We start from the raw sequence: 22,485 nt of genomic DNA, 5'->3' as shown, positions 1-22,485 counted from the left end.
TATATTATATGCATATGATTAGCAGGTGTGGATAGAAAACACTGACATTTCTAAAACTGGTTCAATCATGTCTGTGACTATAACAGAACTTATGTAGCAGGCAAAACCCCAAGGAAAAACTGTTCAGAAAAAGAAAAAAGAAATCCCTGGCAGTTCCCTGAGTTGTCTTTGTCAAGGGAAATTAGATAGCGCCCAGTTTACAGTTCCTACAACTTCCACAGGATGTCACCAGTCTTTGGAATTGGGTTGAAGTTAATCATTGGTGAAACAAAGAAGAGGCACTTCCTGGCAGAGGTTACACTGTTGATAGGTATGTAAGAGAGAAAATCATGCATGTATTGTTGACTTGCTGTTATTGAATACAGATCGCCCCGTCTTCAATTTGATCGATTATTAACATTTAAAAATACCTAAAGTTTGATTACAAAAGTAGTTTGAAATATTTTGGCAAAGTTTATAGGCAACTTTTGAAATGTTTTGTAATGATGTTGCGTTTTGGAAAGCTGTTTTTTTCCGGATCCAACCTGCTTTATAAATGGACATTTTGGGTATACATGGACGGAATTAATCGAAAAAAAGGACCAATTGTGATGTTTATGGGACATATTGGAGTGCCAACAAAGAAGCTCGTCAAAGGTAATGCATGTTTTATATTTTATTTCAGCGTTTTGTGTAGCGCCTGCTAACGCTAGTTCTTTTGTTTACAACTGGTTTAGCTGGTTCAGGTGGGTGCATGCTATCAGATAATAGCTTCTCATGCTTTCGCCGAAAAGCATTTTAAAAATCTGACATGTTGGCTGGATTCACAACGAGTGTAGCTTTAATTGAGTACCCTGCATGTGTGATTTAATGAAAGTTTGAGTTTTATCGCGTTTTATTTGAATTTGGCGCTATGCATTTCCCCAGGCTATTGGCCACACGAGACGCTAGCATCTCCATATCCCTAAGAGGTTAACCTCTCTGGCACCAGTGGGACGGTAGCGCCCCAGCTCGACAAGAGCAAGTGAAATTGCAGGGCGCCAAATTCAAAACAACAGAAATCCCATAATTATTCCTCAAACATACAAGTATTATACACCACTTTAAAGAAAAACTTCTTGTAAATCCAACCACAGTGTCCGATTTCAAAAATGCTTTACGGTGAAAGCACACCATCTGATTATGTTAGGTGAGCGCCTAGTCACAGAAAACCATACAGCCATTTTCCAGCCAAGGAGAGGGCTCACAAAAGTCAGAAATAGTGATTAAATTAATCACTAACCTTTGATGATCTTCATCAGATGGCACTCACAGGACTTCATGTTACAAAATAAATGTGTTTTGTTCGATAAAGTTAATCTTTATGTCCAAAAACCTCAGTTGAAATTGGCGCGTTATGTACAGTAATCATTGTCTCAAACAAACATCTGTTGAAAGTGCAGAGATTCACATCAAATTACAGAAATACTCACCATAAACATTGATGAAACATACAAGTGTTTAACATACGATTAAAGATAAACTTCTCCTTAATGCAACCGCTGTGTCAGATTTCAAAAAGGCTTTACGGCAAAGGCACACCATGCGATTGTGTTAGGTCAGCGCCTAGCCACAGAAAACCATACAGCCATTTTCCAGCCAAGGAGAGGTGTCACAAAAGTCATTAAAATGAATCACTTACCTTTGATGATCTTCATCTGGTGGCACTCCCAGGTCTCCATGTTAGACATTAAATGTTAGTTTTGTTTGATAATGTCCATCTTTTATGTCCAAAAACCTTAGATCAGTAATCCAAAGGCACAATGCGCACTCACAACTTCCAGACGAAAAGTTTTTAAAAAGTACAATAAAAGTTCGTAGAAACATGTCAAACGATGTTTAAAATCAATCCTCATGTTGTTTTTGTCATAAATAATCAATAATATTTCAATCGGACAAAAGCTTCGTCAATAAAAAAGGTAAACAAGAAATGCGCACTCCCGATCACGTGCTGGGCTCATGGCTGGAAATTTCCACTGTCCACTCATTGAAAGTGCTGTATCTCCCTCATTTTTCAGAGTAAAAGCCTGAAACAGACTAAAGCCTAAAGTCTGGCCACATGTAGAAGAAGCCATAGAGATTGTGAACTGGGTCCTAAGTCTTTGTATGGTGAATAGGCTTTCAATGGAAAAACAGCCTTTCAAAATAATAGTACTTCCTGGTTGGATTTTCCTCTGGTTTTCGCCTTCCAAATCAGTTCTACTATACTCACAGACACTATTTTAACAGTTTTGGAAACTTTAGAGCGTTTCTATCCAAATCTACTAATTATATGCATATCCTAGCATCTCGGCCTGAGTAGCAGGCAGTTTAATTTGGGCACGCTTTTCATCCAAAATTCCAAATGCTGCCCCCTACCCTAGTGAAGTTAACAAACTATAGTTTTGGCAAGTCGGTTAGGACATCTACTTTGTGCATGACACAAGTAATTTTTCCAACAATTGTTTAGACATTTAAAACATTTTTTTTTACCTTTCTTTAACAATAAATTTGTGGAGTGGTTAAAAAACAAGTTTTAATGACTCCAACCTAAGTGTACGTAAACTTCCGACTTCAACTGTAGCTGTATCGAAGTGGCGAGTTTATAGGGAATCTCATACACAAACACTAATGAAAGACAACGTACCTGTTGCAGCGCTTGATGCGATGTCTGGTCGTCCTGACTACCCTGGCGTTGCTGTATCTTCTGGTTGTGGTTGACGATACAGATCTCCTGGTTTTAGGTAAACAAGACATATTAGAGCCAACACATTATGGGAGGATGTAAGACGTAAACAAATTATTGGTTTTCTGCTTCCTTTTTGTTCTCGGGGCAGGCTTTCATGGCTTTGATTGGTTAGCAAGTCCAGAGGTAAGCGTGTAATTGGTTGCTAATTACCTTTTTGTTCTTAAGGTAGACCTTCTTGGTGGTGATGCGTCCCCTGCGTGCCTCTAGCTGTCTGGTCCTCTGCTGCAGCTGGCTAAGCTCGTCTCGGGGGGACGGAGGGGGAGCTGAGGGTTCCTCCACCCCCTGCATGGCATCAGGACTCTCATACGCATCATAATACACCACCTCGTCCTGGCGCTCTGTGGTAGAGAGGATCACTGTTTAGTACAGTAGGCCACAGTCTTTCTACACAGGCTCTGGAGCTGAGCGGTTATAACAGGCAGAAGTGTTGATTAACAGCAACAGGTATATGTGTATAGTAGTGTTGTCACGATATCTGTATCGCGATACTAGGAAGTAAGGAAGCAAAGGAAACAAAACATGAAGTGGACTAAATTTCATGAAGAAAGCAGTCTTAATGATGAAAAAAAACAGCCTTGTGTTGTCGCCTAGAGTCACATTTGTTTATTTGACGAGCTCAATATTTTACAAAAGTAGGTTTTAAAGGACCATAGAGTTAAGTGCTGAAGTGCTGAATTGCTGCACCCTCGACAACTACTGTGATTATTATTATTTGACCATGCTGGTCATTTATGAACATTTGAACATCTTGGCCATGTTCTGTTATAATCTCCACCCGGCACAGCCAGAAGAGGACTGGCCACCCCTCATACCCTGGTTCCTCTCTAGGTTTCTTCCTAGGTTCTGGCCTTTCTAGGGAGTTTTTCCTAGCCACTGTGCTTCTACACCTGCATTGCTTGCTGTTTGGGGTTTTAGGCTGGGTTTCTGTACAGCACTTTGAGATATCAGCTGATGTACGAAGGGCTATATAAATACATTTGATTTGAAGTCTGCTTTGTGTTTTCGTTTTCGACAAGGAAAATCTGGTACCGTAGTGTCGCTAGTGTATAATATTATTGTCCACCAGTGATCTGTCTGCGTAGATCGGTGCGCTGGCCGTTAAGCAGCAGTTCCTAGTCTGAATGTTCGTTAGCAGCAACAGGTATAAAGTGTGTAGTATTACCAGTGATCTGTCTGCGTAGACTGGTGAGCTGGGCATTGAGCAGCAGTTCCTCACAGCGCAGCACCTCAGCCTGGATGTCATAGAGCTGCAGCTGGAGCTCATAGTACAGCGCCTCCATCTGGTCCAACCGCAACATGGCATCCTCTCCCTCCTGCAGGTTTTGCATCTGAGACACCCAGAGAGAGAGAAAGAGATGGTCAGAAAGACAGAGTATTGTGTACCTAGGGAAGCTGGTGTGCGTTGAGATATCTGGTGTAAAATGGCTGCCGTGGCATTGGTGGTGGATGAGGAGTGACTCCCCAATACAATGTGCTTTGAGAGTCTGGAAAAGTGCTATAGCATTAGTAGTACCTCCGGTTTCAGGCTGTTTCCTCTGCTCCAGTCAGATCTCCTTTATTACTTTTATAACAGTAGTAGTACTGTAGTAGTACTGTAGTAGTGGTAGTAGTAGTACCTCCTGTTTCAGGCCATGTTTCCTCTGCTCCAGGCAGATCTCCTTGGCCCTCATCAGCTGCAGTGTTTCCTTGGACACGGCGTACTGTAGACGCTCCATGCGGTCCACAGCTGCAGCCCACGCCGCCTTGCCAAACTTCCTCTGGTCCACACGCATCCGCTCGTAAACCGCTGGAACACACACAGATTTTTTTTTTTTAAATACAAAGGACCAAAGGTAGACAAAATATGTTTGAGGTTTTAACCCGATTGTGAGCCAGTTGATAGTTGGGTTAAGGTGATTGGGGGAAGAGTTTAGACAAAGCAATTTAAAGCATGGAGATTCGGGTCTGACTCGGAGGGAGTGTCGGTATAATAGTCTGTCTATGGGCTGCTCTGCGGAAGATGCATAGCTCTGGAGTTTGCCTCTACAGAGTGTGTGTGTGTGTGTGTGTAACTTACCTTTCTGAGCCCTGGCAGTGGTCTCGAAGAACTTGACGGTGAGATCCTGTATGGAGAGGACGGCAGCGTGAGCCTTCCTCGTCCACTCCTCATCCTCCCTCCTCAGCCCCTCCACGCGACGAGGACCCAGACGCTCCGTCTCCAGGGAGATCTGACCCAGAGGGGACACAGGTCAACAGGGGTCACGCAAAGGTCAAATCAACTCCATTCTTTTTGTTTGTCTAAGATTTTATTTGACATAAACAATGAATTAAAAAACATAGACATACAAACAAATACATCACACAAACATCACCCCTGCCGAGACCCACTAGCCCCCATATCCAGTAGCCTTATATCCCTTTTTGCCACAAACTGCACAATTTACCTTCTCTCCATCGCCACGCTCTTTCAATTCTTAAATAATAAAGCATTTGACCTTTCCATTGCGTGAACGGCAGAGGATTGGCAATTTCTTTTGAGTACAAGTGTTTTTTAAAAGGTAATCGATGAGAATAGTACTGTCCAATCCATCGGGTAGCTCGCTGCACCCTCATATGTCATGTCTTGGAATATACAGACAGATGAATTAAAAGCACGTTTACATTGCAATACCTCTGACACCCATCTTTCCAACTCCGACCCATGACTTTGGAATTTTGTAACATTCCCAGAAGGCATTAATTATTTACTCATTATAGTTTTATACTTCAGACATGACTGCAATGGTGCTGTAGAATTTGGGAATTTTGTCTCTTGTATAATACATTCGATACATTCATTTATACTGGATTAAGCGTACATTTTCATGAACTGTAATTGTGTTAGTTATGTTCCAGCATTCCCTCCATCTTGTGCCAACATCAGTTATTTTTAAGTCTTGGTTCCAGTAGTTTATATTTTTTTCTAAAGAGATTGTCAGTTGGATATTCTCCCTGCAAGGTTTTGCATAATCTTCCCTGTCATATGAACATCATTTTCGGACTCAAATAAGATTCCCTCAAGGTTGCTATGGTGTCCAAAAGATTTTAAATCAACATTTGGTGATATAAAACTTCCCAGTTAGATGTATTTGAAAATATCTACTCAAATTGCTTTTTAAAGCGGTAATGGGAATAAATGTATTTCCTGTCACCAAGTCATTTATGGTTTCTATGCCTTTAGTTTTCCATGTGGGCCAACCAATCGGTGAATTCTGAAAAGCTATCCAACGATAGTTCCATAAGGTTGTGTTTGTAGGAAGTGATATTGGTTCTTGTAGAATACATTTCCCTTTCTTCCATACTGTTATACTATGAAGTTGTTAATGTTCTTAGCTTTATCTTTTGAAAATAGACACGTGAAACGATTCTGCAGATGAGCATTTTCAATACCCATTGTTTCTCTATAGTGTATTTAACTATATGTCACAAGTAAAATCCCTGGGTGGCGAGTTGATACAATTCCAAGTCTGGAAGGTGAAAACCACCCCCAGAATTAGGAAGAAGTAAAACTTTCCTTTTAAATATATGAATTTGATTTGCCCATATAATGTATGTTATAACTGAGTATACTTTTTAAAGAATGTCTTCGCTGGGGTAATTGGTATTACTGAAAATAAATACAAAAACTTTAGCAGCCATGCCATTCTGAACAAGGTTTATTCTACCTGAAAGATTTACAGAAAGATTATTCCATTTAATTAGATCTGCTTTCATAGTGTTGAGTCATTTTTTGTAGTCTATTTAAAGGAATGCTGCAGATCTGGGAGTTATTATTTTTCCCAGTTGCCATTATTTTGAATTTTTCCATGTTCATTTTATAACCTTCCAGGTGAATCAACAGCCTGATCAACTCTATGCGAAGGAGATGTGTTGCGCTGCATGAGGCAAATGGTGGTCACACCAGATACTGACTGGTTTTCTGATCTAAGGCCCTAGCTTTTTCTTTTTTTTGTTGGTATTTGTGACCAACAGATGCATAGCTGTATTCCCAGTCATGTGAAATACATAGATTAGGGCCTAATAAATGTATTTAAATTGATTGATGTCCTTTTATGAACTGTAACATAACAAAATCTTTAAAAATGTTGCCTGTTTGTTCAGTGTATTATATCATTCAAGTATATTTTTGCTTTGGGACATCTATACAATATTTGTATTGAATGTTGTAACGTCTGCTTCCAACTCACACTCTCAAACACCTAGATCCTCTAAACGCAGCCCACTTTCCAACTCACACTCTCAAACACCTAGATCCTCTAAACGCAGCCCACTTTCCAGCTCACACTCTCAAACACCTAGATCCTCTAAACGCAGCCCACTTTCCAGCTCACACTCTCAAACTCATAGATCCCCTGAACGCAGCTCACTCTCCAGATCCCAATCACCTGAATTCTAATCACCTGTTCACACACCTGTATGTCATTATCACACACTATTTAGTTCAGTTCTTTGCACCCCATCACTGTGAGGTATTGTTTGTTTTGTGACACTTCTTTCGTAGCTCTGTTTTTCCCGTGATTTACTTCTCCCGTGTATGATAGTTTTTGCCTGCCTCACTAACGACGCCTTTTGCCTATTCCATGCATGTACTTTAGGATTTCCTGTTATCTACCTATTGCCTGATCTCCCGGATGACGTTACTAGCCTTTTCCCTGCCTGTACTGTTGCCCTTTTGGACCCCCTGTGTGTGACCCCCTGCCTGCCCCTGGACCCAGCTACCTGCCTCCTCCTGTGGTCCTGTACAATAAACAGCTGCTGCTCCCTGCGCTTGAAACCAGCTCTCTGTCTCCCGTCGTGTTCAATACAAATGTATTATTTCAGCTGGAAAGTTTAATAGCAATGGCAATTCCAGACAATCAAAAGTGTTTTCGGGCATTATTAATAACTTGTTTTATTGTTTTGCATATTGTATTAAATTGAAACATGTTTGTGTCTATTTGTATCAAGTCTTTTAACACTTTTGATTATAAGATTTATAAATTTTATTGTTACAATTTATTAAACTTATGGGTCTTTAACTTCTTTGGGACTGGGGGGCAGTATTGAGTAGCTTAGATAAAAAGATGCCCAGAGTAAACTAGGTGCTACTCAGGCCCAAAAGCTAGAATGTGCATAATATAGATTTGGATAGAAAACACTGAAGTTTCTAAAACTGTTTGAATGATGTCTGAGTATAACGGCAGGCAAAAACCTGAGAAAAAATCCAACCAGGAAGTGGGAAATCTGAGGTTTGTAATTTTTCAAGTCATTGCCTATTGAATATACAGTGTCTATGGGGTCATTTTCCACTTCCTAACACTTCCACTGGATGTCAACAGTCTTTGGAACCTTGTTTGAGGCTTCTACTGTGAAGGGGGAGAGAAAGAGAGCTGTTTCAGCCAAGTGTCATGCCATGAGCTGATCACTCGCGCTCCCGTGAGAGGTAGCTTTGTTCCATTGCATTTCTAAAGACAAAGGAATTCTCCAGGTTGGAACATTATTGAAGATTTATGTTAAAAACATCCTAAAGATTGATTCTATACATCGTTTGACATGTTTCTACGAACTATAATATAACTTTTTTGACATTTCGTCTGAACAAGTGATCGCGCATTATGCATTTGGATTACTGGGCTAAACGTGCGAACAAAAAGGAGGTATTTGGACATAAATTATGGACTTTATCGAACAAAACAAACATTTATTGTGTAACATGAAGTCATGTGAGTGCCATCTGATGAAGATCATTAAAGGTTAGTGATCAATGTAATCGCCATTTCTGATTTTTGTGAGCCCTCTCCTTGGCTGGAAAATGGCTGTATGGTTTTCTGTGACTAGGTGCTGACATAACATAATCGTTTGGTGTGCTTTCGGCGTAAAGCCTATTTGAAATCAGACACTGTGGATGGATTTACAAGAAGTTTATCTTTAAAATGGTGTAAAATACTTGTATGTTTGAGAAATGTTAATTATGGGATTTCTGTTGTTTTGAATTGGCATCCTGCAATTTCACTGGCTGTTGGCGAGGTGGGACGCTACCGTCCCACATATCCCAGAGAAGTTAATCAGCAGGGGATTCTCCAGATTTGAATATAACTGTTTGATGCAGTGAACTAGGAAGTACTGAATTAAACGACGTGTGTTGTCATTTGTGTAGATAGGGGGCTACTTTGTCCAAATGGTTGAATAGAATTCTACGGGAAAACCATCCATTCCTGGTGCTTTTCTCCGTGCGAAAATTTGAACAGCAATTCAGATTGAAAAAATGTTGTATGCTGATAGTTGCTGCAGAGTTAGAGTCTTAGATGGCTATAGTTCCTGTGGGCTGTTTAATTCTGATTTATATACATTTTCATAATAAACTTGTGATTAAATTGCATTGTTGTTTCAAATGACTGCTTCTGTATCTTTATCTTTTAAAATTATAACTGGTTTAGCATTTATTCGTTTTGTGAGAGCTGCGAGATATTTACCAGGTTTATTTACCATTAAGTAGTTATTTGAGTTTAACCTTTTATTTTCTTCTTCACCTTGTAAATACTTTTTATGGGATACTTTTTGGGATACTTTTTAAGATAGAAAGAAAAAAACCCCGAAACAAAATGTAACTTTTGGCGAGTGTGAGATTATAATTCCCCTAATGTACGCCTTAAAGGCATCCCAAATTATATTGGGGGTCGGCTTTTTTCTGTCCTCTATGTCCATATTTGTAAGGGTTTACATTTTCTCGTCTAAGTTTTGAATCAAGTTCTGGTATAGAAGACGCACTCTGTTCATTCTCCAAATTCTGTTGCTAAATGTATTTTACATTGGTGTAATTAAACATGATACTAGAGAATGATTCGACATCACTATTTCATGATTTGTTGGAAATAAAAAATGAAGTCAATTCTTGAATAGCTCTTCTTACTTTGAGAAAAAAAGGAACAGTATTTTGTAGTTGGGAACAGTAAATCTCCAGTTGTCCGGTAAAATATTTGTAGAGATTACATTTTTCTGCATCTTTGCAGACTCCCTAAATGTGCCTTTTTTATTACTATGTCTGTCAATCTTATCAAACGTGAAAAACAGCTTCTATCTCAAGGCTAAATAGTCATCACTGGACGGGTACCACCCGACTACTCAACCCTGCACCTTAGAGGCTGATGCCCTATACACAGTTGAAGCCGGAAGTTTTCATACACCTTAGCCAAATACATTTAAACTCAGTTTTTCACAATTACTGACATTTAATCTGAGTTAAAATTCCCTGTATTAGGTCAGGTAAGATCACCACTTTATTTTAAGAATGTGAAATGTCAGAATAATAGCAGAGAGAATGATTTATTTCAGCTTTTCATCACATTCCCAGTGGGTCAGAAGTTTACATACACTCAATTAGTAATAGGTAGCATTGCCTTTAAATTGTTTAACTTGGGCAAAAAATTTCAGGTAGCCTTCCACAAGCTTTCCACAATAAATTGGGTGAATTTTGGTCCATTCCTCCTGACAGAGCTGGTGTAAATGAGTCAAGTTTGTAGGCCTCCTGGCTCACACACATTTTTTCAGTTTGCCCACACATTATCTATAGGATTGAGGTCAAGGCTTTGTGATGGCCACTTCAATACCTTGACTTTGTTGTCCTTAAACCATTTTTCCACAACTTTGGAAGTATGCTTGGGGTCCTTGTCCATTTGGAAGACCCATTTGCGACCAAGCTTTAACTTCCTGACTGATGTCTTGAGATTTTGCTTCAATATATATACAACATGATCCCACTGGATTTGTGATACAATGAATTATAAGTGAAATAATCTGTCTGTAAACAATTGTTGGAAAAATTACTTGTGTCACGCACAAAGTAGATGTCCTAACCGACTTGCCAAAACTATAGTTTGTTAAAACAAGAAATTTGTGGAGTGGTTGAAAATCACATTTTAAATGACTCCAACCTAAACGTATGTATGTAAACTTCCGACTTCAACTGTATATCTACAGAAATAAAAACAGATCTTGGTTCTGTTGCCTGTGAGTGTTTGTATAATAACCTACTGATTCCGTGAGCACCAAGCCTCACCCAACCACAACATGTCAGATAAATCTTTGCTATGTGCCGCTTGCTACTTACCTTCGTTTTCTTGATCTCCAGTATTATCTACAACTCGTCAAATGTCTTCCACACATTTGACTTCCTCCGGAGTAACCAAACATTCCCCCGTTTTCAGTTTATTTGTCATGTCATCTGCATCCCATTGGCTGTCACGTATTACAGTGACCCTGGTCATTGGTGACTCTATTACCCGTAGTATTAGACTTAAAACGAATCATCCAGCGATCATACACTGTTTACCAGGGGGCAGGGCTACCGACGTTAAGGCTCGATCATACACTGTTTACCAGGGGGCAGGGCTACCGACGTTAAGGCTAATCTGAAGATGGTGCTGGCTAAAGCTAAAACTGGCGAGTGTAGAGAGTATAGAGATATTGTTATCCACGTCGGCACCAACGATGTTAGGATGAAACAGTCAGAGGTCACCAAGCGCAACATAGCTTCAGCGTGTAAATCAGCTAGAAAGATGTGTCGGCATCGAGTAATTGTCTCTGGCCCCCTCCCAGTTAGGGGGAGTGATGAGCTCTCCAGCAGAGTCTCACAACCCAGTCGCTGGTTGAAAACTGTTTTCTGTCGCTCCCAAAAGATAGAATTTGTAGATAATTGACCCTCTTTCTGGGACTCACCCACAAACAGGACCAAACCTGGCCTGTTGAGGAGTGACGGACTCCATCCTAGCTGGAGGGGTGCTCTTATCTTATTGACGAACATAGACAGGGCTTTAACTCCCCTAGCTCCACAATGAAATAGGGTGCAGGCCAGGCAGCAGGCTGTTAGCCAGCCTGCCAGCTCAGTGGAGTCTGCCATTAGCACAGTCAGTGTAGTCAGCTCAACTATCCCCATTGGGACTGTGTCTGTGCCTCGACTTAGGTTGGGCAAAATTAAACACGCCGGTGTTCGCCTTAGCAATATCACTGGAATAAAGACCTCCTCCATTCCTGCCATTATTGAAAGAGATTGTGATACCTCACATCTCAAAATAGGGCTACTTAATGTTAGATCCCTCACTTCTAGGGCAGTTATGGTCAATGAACGAATCACTGATCATAATCTTGATGTGATTGGCCTGACTGAAACATGGTTTAAGTCTGATGAACTTACTGTGTTAAATGAGGCCTCACCTCCTGGTTAAACTCCTGGTTAAACTAGTGACCATACCCCCCCGCGCATCCCTCAAAGGCAGACCTGTTGCTAACATTTCTGATAGCAAATTTCAATTAACCAACAACAACAAAAAATGAAGTTATTGAGCTTCTAGTCATGAAATCTATGCAGCCTCGTCAATCACTTTTTATAGCTACTGTTTACAGGCCTCCTGGGTCATATGCAGCGTTTCTCACGGAGTTCCCTGAACTCCTATCGGACCTTGTAGTCATGGCAGATAATAATGACATTTTTGGTGACTAATATTCACATGGAAAAGTTCACAGACCCACTCCAAAAGGCTTTCGGAGCCATCATCGACTCAGTGGGTTCTGTCCAACATGTCTCTGGACCTACTCATTGCCACAGTCACACTCTGGACCTAGTTTTGTCCCGTGGAATAAATGTTGTGGATCTTAATGTTTTTCCTCATAATCCTGGACTATCGGACCACCATTTTATTACGTTTGCAATCAAAACAAATAATCTGCTCAGACCCAAACCAAGGATCATCAAAAGTCGTGCTATAAATTCTCAGACAACACAAAGATTCCTAGATGCCCATCCAGACTCCCTCCGCCTACCCAAGGATGTCAAAGTACAAAAATCAGTTAACCACCTAACTGAGGAACTCAATTTAACCGTGTGCAATACCCTAGATGCAGTTGCACCCATAAAAACAAAAAACATTTGTCATAAGAAACTAGCTCCCTGGTACACAGAAAATACCCGAGCTCTGAAGCAAGCTTCCAGAAAATTGGAACGGAAATGGCGCCACACCAAACTGGAAGTCTTCCGACTAGCATGGAAAGACGGTACCGTGCAGTAACGTAGAGCCCTTACTGCTGCTCGATCCTCCTATTTTTCTAACTTAATTGAGGAAAATAAGAACAATCTGAAATTCCTTTTTGATACTGTTGCAAAGGACCTCGGGATTACTCTGGACCCTGATCTCTCTTTTGAAGAACATATCAAGACCATTTCAAGGACAGCTTTTTTCCAAATACGTAACATTGCAAAACTCAGAAACTTTCTGTCCAAAAATGATGCAGAAAAATGAATCCATGCTTTTGTCACTTCTAAATTAGACTACTGCAATGCTCTACTTTCCGGCTACCCGGATAAAGCACTAAATAAACTTCAGTTGGTGCTAAATACGGCTGCTAGAATCCTGACTAGAACCAAAAAATTTGATCATATTACTCCAGTGCTAGCCTCTCTACACTGGCTTCCTGTCAAAGCAAGGGCTGATTTCAAGGTTTTACTGCTAACCTACAACACATTACATGGACTTGCTACTACCCATCTTTCTGATTTGGTCCTGCCGTACATACCTACACGTACGCTACGGTCACAAGACGCAGGCCTCCTTACTGTCCCTAGAATTTCTAAACAAACAGCTGGAGGCAGGGCTTTCTCCTATAGAGCTCAATTTTTATGGAATGGTCTGCCTACCAATGTGAGAGACGCAGACTCTGTCTCAACCTTTAAGTCTTTATTGAAGACTCATCTCTTCAGTATGATTAAGTGAAGTCTGGCCCAGGAGTTTGAAGGTGAATGGAAAGGCACTGGAGCAACGAACCGCAATTGCTGTCTCTGTCTCTGTCTCTGCCTGGCCTGTTCCCCTCTCTCCACTGGGATTCTCTGCCTCTAACCCTGTTACAGGGGCTGAGTCACTGGCTTACTGGTGCTCTTCCATGCCGTCCCTGGGAGGGGTACGTCACTTGAGTGGGTTGAGTCATTGACGTGATCTTCCTGTCTGGGTTTGCGCCCCCCTTGGGTTGTGTCATGGCGGAGATCTTTATGGGCTATACTCGGCCTTGTCTCAGGATGGTAAGTTGGTGGTTGAAGATATCCCTCTAGTGGTGTGGGGGCTGTGCCTTGGCAAAGTGGGTGTGGTTATATTCTGCCTGTTTGCCACTGTCCGGGGGTATCATCGGATGGGGCCACAGTGTCACCTGACCACTCCTGTCTCAGCCTCCAGTATATATGCTGCAGTAGTTTATGTGTCGGGGGGCTACGGTTAGTCTGTTATATCTGGAGTATTTCTCCTGTCTTACCCGATGTCCTGTGTGAATTTAAGTATGCTCTCTCTAACTCTCACTTTCTTTCTTTCTCTCTCTCGGAGGACCTGAGCCCTAGGACCATGCCTCAGGATTATCTGGCCTGATGACTCCTTGTTGTCCCCAGTCCAACTGGCCATGCTGCTGCTCCAGTTTCAACTGTTCTGCATGCGGCTATGGAATCCTGACCTTTTCAATGGACATGCTACCTCCCAGACCTGCTGTTTTCAACTCTCTAGAGACAGCAGGAGCGGTAGAGATACTTTGAATGATCAGCTATGAAAAGCCAACTGACATTTACTCCTGAGGTGCTGACCTGTTGCACCCTCGACATCCACTGTGATTATTATTATTTTGACCCTGCTGGTCACCTATGAACATTTGAACATCTTGGCCATGTTCTGTTGTAATCTCTGCCTGGCACAGCCAGAAGAGGACTGCCCACCCCTCATAGCCTGGTTTCTCTCTAGGTTTCTTCCTAGGTTCGGGCCTTTCTAGGGAGTTTTTCCTAGCCACCGTGCTTCTACACCTGCATTGCTTGCTTTTTGGGGTTTTAGGCTGGGTTTCTGTACAGCACTATGAGATATCAGCTGATGTAAGAAGGGCTTTATAAATACATTTGATTTCCCCCCAGCTTCAGCAACATGGACAGGGCGATAAACACTGTTGATGTTCTGTGGTGGTCGCTGCAGCAGGGAGGACAGAGAAACACAACGGGTGCTAGCCACACAGTCACTCGCTGTTATTTATTTTTTAACACAGCACAGCATGTCTGAGCACGGCCCAGCACAATCAAATCAACTAAGGTCGGACTCCATCTTTAGTCATTTGCGTGTCTTAATTATTGAGATGTGATGAGTGGAAGCCCCACGCACACCTCAGTAAAGTGCCTTCCCAGCAACCCATCCCAATCCACCGGATATAGCCCCTCTCCATTCTCACCAACAACCACCATTAAATCTTAATTGTAATGCCAAAGAAGGAATAATAATGATTTGACATCCTTAATCTGTCCAGTACGGTTATTCATTTAAAAAATATATAACTACATTGTAGTATAATAAAGTCATTTCTTCTCGCTCTCTCTCCACCACCCCCTCCCTGTTCTCCCCCATTTATCTCACCCAAGCCAAGTTTATCCCCACCTCCCATCTTTAACACGATGGTGTTCTCCGTTTTGCTCGACAACCCCCACAAGCGCCTTGGGACTCGTCTGAAGTTGGTACAACCGATCTGCCAACTTCTGTCTGTAGCGTCCGAATAGTTTCGGCAACACACTAATATGGTCCATCTGTGCAAAGGTGAGACTCTCGCAAACATGTCAGTTGTTTTGCTCTAGGACACACAAATAGCAAAATAATCTTGGTATTACCTTCTTAAAACAATTCCATATAGCTTAATAGAACGCCACTGGCGTTCAAATTTTGGAAATGTTCTCATTTCAATAAACTTCCAAGTGTTTCCTCTCAAATAGTATCAATAATATGCATATCCTTGCTTCAGGTCCTGAGCTACAGGCAGTTAGATTTGGGTATGTCATTTTAGGCAAAAATGTAAAATAAATAAATAAATAAAATAAAAAAGGGTACGATCCTTAAGAGGCAAATAAATAAACCCCCCCCCCCCCACAGGGGTTAGACTCTTATGGGCACCTCAAATCAACTGGCATCATGTAGTACCATTGTTTAACAGCAGGCGGTGCAGTAGTGCAAGTCAGGGACATAGAGCTACATGCCTGGATGTGTTTACTGTACTACTAACCCAGTGTCCTCCTTTGTTTTCTTTTCATAGCCGTGGGACATTCTCTATGGATAAGAGGACCTGATTTAACCCAACCTACTGAGGTAATGGCAATCGAGTGTTCCAGTGTCTCTCACTTCTCAGGCTTAGTCCTATACATGGAAGTGACTTGGGTCTGTTACAGTCTTTGTAGCTAGCTAACCAGCCCTGGATAAGCCCTGGGTGAGTTAGTAAGACCGCTGATCATTGTTCTAGGTGTGTTTAGACTAGACGGCAGCAGCTGGAACAGATTGTACAGTGAGAGTAGCTTACTTCCTAAGGACACCCCCCCACTACATACATACACTACACTCACATGTCAGCCTAATATCTCAATGCAAAACAGATGTGTCTGTATGAGCGCCCACACGCACACACACACACACAGTAATCAACAGCATGCCTCACAGAACCTGAGTGGTTTAAATCAGCCAACAAACTGGATGTTTAGTGTCTGTGTGAGGGAGGGAGAGAAATAGTGTGTTAGACAGAGGTAGAGGAAGGAGAGAGAGAGAAAAAAAAAATGTGTGTGTTAAGAGGCAGAGAAGGCTAGACGAGGAGAAAGACATAACTCAGTCAGTCACACAACGTTAGACATGACCTTAGAATGGAAACCTCCGCACTCCAATAGAGAGGGCATATTGGCCCGCTACACAAACTATAACATTTCAAATGATTGTAACATCTGGGCCTAGCACAGCTCCTACCCAGCAGACGAGTCACACATCCTGCTCTATGGAACTATGAAACACCCTAACAATGAGGAGGTCCATCATATCTACGTGGAATAGAGACATAATGTTAACACTACTAGTCTCTCCCCAGTGGCGCAGCGGGCCACGCCCAGGAGACGGCACACAATTGGCCCAGCGTCGCCCGGGTTAAGGGAGGGTTTGGCCGGCTGGGATGTCCTTGTCCCATCGCGCTCTAGCGACTCCTTGTGGCGGTCCGGGACACATGCACGCTGACTTCGGTCGCCAGCTGTACGGTGCGCCTGGCTTCCGCGTTAAGCGAGCAGTGTGTTAACTCTTGCTCCTACCTGACACGCAGGCGTCCCATCTAGAGCTCTGGAAATGCAAATGCGCTACGCTAAACGCTAATAGTATTAGTTAAAACGCAAACGTTCATTAAAATACACATGCAGGGTATTGAATTAAAGCTACACTCGTTGTGAATCCAGGCAACAAGTCAGATTTTTAAAATGCTTTTCGGCGAAAGCATGAGAAGCTATTATCTGATAGCATGTAACACCCCAAAAGACCCGCAGGGGATGTAAACAAAATAATTAGCATAGTCGGCGCTACACAAACCGCACAATAAAATATAAAACATTCATTACCTTTGACCATCTTCTTTGTTGGCACTCCTTGATGTCCCATAATCACTATTGGGTCTTTTTTCGATTAAATCGGTCCATATATAGCCTAGATATCGATCTATGAAGACTGTGTGATAAACGGAAAAAAATAGCGTTTCATAACGTAACGTCATTTTTTAAAAGTAAAAAAGTCGACGATAAACTTTCACAAAACACTTCGAAATACTTGTGTAATGCAACTTTAGGTATTAGTACACGTTAATAAGCGATAAAATTCATCAGGAGGCGATGTAAATTCTATAGGTGGTCGTCTGGAAAAAATGTCCGGAAAAAACTCAACCAAAACATCCTGTTGGAGGCCGGAGGGAATGGGTTCCCTTGGGTCGGTTCGACCAAGAATCAAATCCGAAGCAAATGAGAAGACTCTAGACATCCTGTGGAAGCTGTAGGTACTGCAACCTCGGCCTCATTTAATACGGTTCACCTTTAACAATTCCTGGAAGTGGCGCATGGATATTTTTTTCCATTTTCAGTGATCAGATTTTCCTGCGCTTTTTGATGAAACAGACGCTCTGTTATAGTCACAGCCGTGATTTAACCCGTTTTAGAAACGTCAGAGTGTTTTCTATCCACACATACCAATCATATGCATATACTATATTCCTGACCTGAGTAGCAGGGCGCTGAAATGTTGCGCGATTTTTAACAGAATGTTCGAAAAAGTAGGGGGTAGGAGCAAGAGGTTTTAAGAACCAGTGCGGCTTGGCGGGGTCGTTGTTTCTGACGACACATGGTCTTAACCTTCGGCTCACCCGAGTCCGTACGAGAGTTGCAGCGATGGGACAAGACTAACTATCAACTGGATATCATGAAATTGGGTAAAAGTACAACAAAACAAACAAAATACATATATATGTTTTTACTACTAGTATCACTTCACAGTGGGAATGTCTTTGACAGGGGCTGTTGACAAAATGTAAAATATGCCATTTCTAGTATGCCATTGTTCTCCGTTTCCCTGATACTGTGGTTGACTCAGTGTTTCCCCTATATGCGCCACTAAATTGTTGCCGCCACTGCAAAACAATTATATACAGTATACACATTTCTGCCGAGACATGCTTTTAAGATCAGTGACACCAACGACTGTATATATGAACGGACAAAAGCCATAGATCACGTGACACCATTCATTCCTATGTAATGGCTCAATAGCGCATTGAAGCCAAATGAAGTTGGTTAAGATGGCGTCTCAAGGAGATAACATGCGCAGTTTGAGCTACGCCAGGAGGTGATGTTGCAGGCTTGCTCAGTGCTGCCCCCACTCATTAAGGAATTTGGTTCTTGTTAGGTGTTCTTGCAGTGAAAAGGCTATATGTGAAAAATAAGTATGAATAGAACACAGTATTGGAATAGAATGTTGCTGAGAATTGAACAATGAGATAAGAATAGTGAATGTGATGATGCCAGAGAGCTTTAGTGGTGTCCTCTGGCCAGTCTGCCACCTGGTCCAGTAATCCCCCCCTTTCTTCTGTCACTTCCTGGTTGCTGTGCTGTGTCATGGTCTCATCTCAGACGCGACACTCTATACAGCCATAACCTAACCCTACACCACTAAATTATACACACACTGACACTGCCTCTCTCCACATACAGTAACAGTACTACACCTCCATCCTTCTGTCCATCTTTCCACACCTCCTCTACAGCCCACTCTGTAATCTGCAGCTCCAGACAGCTGGTGTCAGAGTGAGTGAGGCAGGAATAACAGCCTGGTCTGTTCCCAGGGCCAGGGGGCCACAGGCTGAAATAACTACAGAGATGGACCAGTGTCACAGTCCTTATCACAGACGCCTAAAACAGCCTTCTATCACCTACGGGAGTGAGGAACGTCCCCACACGTGCAAACAAGCTCGCGCACACACTTTTTATCATACACGCCTTTTAGGTTCTACCTACTAACTACCTATGGTACTTAGCCACCATTTCATAAGTTACAGAAGCAACATGACTTATTAATGTATGCCCTTTGAACCTGGCTGTAACAGAATACCCATGCTGCATCACTCCGACACAAGATAGGGCTGACCCACAATGCATCATTCATCCTATACCTGCTCTCCTTTGTCCCGGACACTCATCCACTTCATCCCTTCATTAATCTATTCATCTGTTCCCTCTTTCGCCTGTTCCTTTTGGCATGTTGACAGGGTTCAGCCCAGGGGTGGGCAACTCCAGTGCTTGTGGGACACAGTGTGTGCATGTTTTTGTTCCAGCCCAGCTCTAACATATCTGTCAAAATTGAAGACCATGTTTAGTTGATGACTTGAATTAGGTGAGTTAGTGCTGGGCTTGAACAAAAGCCTGCATAGACTGCAGGGTTCTCGGGTTGAGTTCTATCCAGATTTTCATATCGTCAGACCGTCCTTCGCCCGGGATTTACGGTATTACCGGTTTAGTACACAAGAGGGAGCCAAATAGACACACAAAAAAGCCAATTGGGCATCTACAAGAAAGCTATCAAAATGAGCACAAATAATAGCGAATTTCCATGAAGGCTGCTAGCTAAATATGCTAACGAGCACAAATCAAAGTAAATGAATTGCAAAGACAGGCAATCCAGCTCATAAAGCTATACATATATATAGGTAAGAGCTACTGAATGTAATATTTTGTGAGTTTGGACATTTACAAGCGAATGTGAACAAGAGACATTGTGCAAATGAACAGAGTTTTGACGCATGCTAGTCTGAAGGAAGAACAGTACTGGCTCTGGAGAAGCATGTGTACACGCTGTGTCTGTGTGGAGCCTGGAGTCGCTAGGGCAACAGCTCTGAGAGAGCAGCTCTGCCTGCTCTGCTCGGAGAAGAGAGGAGCAAATGGGTCGAGAAAAGCGAGGTGACAAAGCACATCAAGATGGCAGTGTCCGCTGGACAGATTTCTCAAACATCGCAGAAAGCTAACACTATATGATGCCCCGTCTCCTTATTAATTCACCCACTTAGCAAGTTAAACTTGGGGGTCGCGTTAATGCAGAATTCTGCGTTTTTCCCGCAGATTTATTTTTTATCTTGCTGGGTTTTGTAAACGCAAAAGCATCTTATTGTAATTTTTGCTGGGTTTAGTTGCACTTCTCCGCTCAGATGAGAATTCACGAAGTGCAGAATAATTCTTTGCAAAACATTAGGAGAAAAAAAAATCCTTTTACTCATTTACTTGTGTGGCTGCCAGCCAAATAGTTTTGCACTTCTGTTGTCATCCGATGAAAATGTAGCTATTTTATGACAAATGTGTTGCACAAATGTATTTTCTGTGAAGGAAAACTATAGTTGCACGACCCTGATCACTCTATTACTGCAAAATAAAACAGATAAAAACGCAACCCCTGTCAATACACATTTGAACTCACCTGCTCCCGTTTTCCCCCGTTGTGCGATTTACAAACAAACACTGGCGCAACTGTTCTGGGGAACTACGGTAAGCTTCATAATGTAAAATATTGTGAAATGAGTGAAATGAAGAACGCAATTTGCTTAATCTCCTAACAAATTGGACAAGTTGACTGCAGGTATTTACTTAGAAAGCAGTTACAAGTCTAAAAACGTATTGAAAAACTTCAACGAAATAGTTTCAACGGTATAGAAAAACCATCCGTGGCTATTTCCAAATACCCCGGCATATGGCATTCCGCCCAAGCCTACAGGGTTCCCACCCCTAGTTCAGAAGGTTCCAGAAAGAAAAGAACCATGTGAAATGGATACTGTTCCCAACTTCTTATCATAAGAGTATATCTCCCGTCTACTCGTACAACCAGCTAAATAACGGTGCATTTGGACAGTATCCCGTTTTATTTCATCCTTTTTTAGAATAAGGCTGTAATGTTAACAAAATGTGGGAAAAGTCCAGAGGTCTGAATATCTTCCGAATGCACTGTATAGCTTAACCCATTGTCAGCTCCTCCCTTCTAAAAAAGGTGACAGGATTCATTTACACCTTCCACTAGGTCCTAGGACAATTGGCATCAGTGCAGTGTGTGTGTGTGTTCACACTCCCAGGAGGTAAGAGGACGCTATAACTTTATCAGGTTCTCATCTCCTTTGGGGCACTGATAGTAGTCTATTGAAAGACTACCTAGCCTACCCTCATCTGTCCACGTGACAATTCTCGCCTCACCTTACTCGCAACATTTACCCACTTGAACATCAAGGACAATGCAGAGCACATGCAAATACCCTATCCTTCCCCTTTCTCCTCTCCCTCACCCTTTTCTCGCTCGTCCTTCCTCTCAGTGACAGACTCCTACTCCCAGCTGTATAATGTAGGGCTGTTCTACTGACTCATCAGTTTATGAGAAACCAAGCAACAACCAACATCCAAACGACCAACTGACTGGCCCGCCTGATATTTGGGTTAATTTGCATACAGCTTTGTTTCCAGCCGTTGGTTTCCCCTCAGGGCAACAGGTGGTTGAGCTGAATCACAATCATAGCATCAAACAGACCTACTGACCAACTATCCTAGATGGATCTCCTTAGCTCACAATATAGCAAAGCTTAGGGAACATTTTGCTGTTGTCTTCACGAATAAGAACAAGCGTGTGGAAACAGTACACATGAAGTAATAGGACTGGGAATTGCCAGGGGCTTCATGATACGATATCACGATACTTAGGTGCTGATACGACATGTGATTTTTACAAGTCTATGTATTGCGACTCGATATTGCGATTTCATGTTTCAAACATATTGTTCTCTCCGTGTCTGCTGCAGAGAGACAAGAGAGAGCATGATAAAAATGAGTTTTGATCAGCAATGGCAATAGAAGTGCTGAAAACATGGCTCACTATTTAAAAAGATGGAGATCAAGCTAGAGGATGAAAAATACTGGAGTTTTGGCGCAGGTACAGTCGACTAGCATTAGCTAACACTACCTAGCAAAAACATTTAATAATAATGTTGCGATATGTAACTAACAAGTTTCTTACCCCATCACTATTAAATAATTAAACAATTCAGGATTTATATGGTGGATCGAATGTACAGTACTCTAGCTCCTCCTACAAACTACATGAGCAAACAAACATATTTGAATTCATATTGTAGGGGGTTTAATTAACAAAAGACTACCAGCAACCTGCTGCAACCCAGTAGGCAGGCAGGATTACTGAGCCATATCATTGCTCCAGGTTCTGGACATCTGGCAGGCATACTAGAGGAGAGCAGATCAGTGGAGCAGCTTTGACCATACTGGCAGGATTATCAAACGAGCCCAGAGACTAGATCTCTCCTTCATGTTTCACAGTGTTGGAAGGCTTAATAAGTGAGCCCAGACACAGCGAGCAACGATGAGA

At 42.0% G+C, this 22,485-nt stretch overlaps 1 protein-coding gene across 1 annotated transcript in view; it reads right to left on the bottom strand.

Annotated features, from left to right (window-relative positions):
- LOC112230820 (junction-mediating and -regulatory protein) overlaps positions 1-22,485 on the bottom strand; it is a 54,457-nt gene that overhangs the window by 5,970 nt on the left and 26,002 nt on the right. Inside the window, exons 3-7 of the mRNA XM_042311270.1 lie at positions 4,803-4,953; positions 4,363-4,532; positions 3,909-4,074; positions 2,897-3,084; positions 2,645-2,731 (exon numbers count right to left, since the gene is read on the bottom strand). Of these exons, the coding sequence (XP_042167204.1) occupies positions 2,645-2,731; positions 2,897-3,084; positions 3,909-4,074; positions 4,363-4,532; positions 4,803-4,953 (762 nt within the window). The remainder of the gene's footprint in view (positions 1-2,644; positions 2,732-2,896; positions 3,085-3,908; positions 4,075-4,362; positions 4,533-4,802; positions 4,954-22,485) is intronic.

Source organism: Oncorhynchus tshawytscha, linkage group LG33, assembly GCF_018296145.1.
Source record: "Oncorhynchus tshawytscha isolate Ot180627B linkage group LG33, Otsh_v2.0, whole genome shotgun sequence".
NCBI lineage: Eukaryota > Metazoa > Chordata > Actinopteri > Salmoniformes > Salmonidae > Oncorhynchus > Oncorhynchus tshawytscha.
This window is presented reverse-complemented; position numbering and strand designations above follow the sequence as displayed.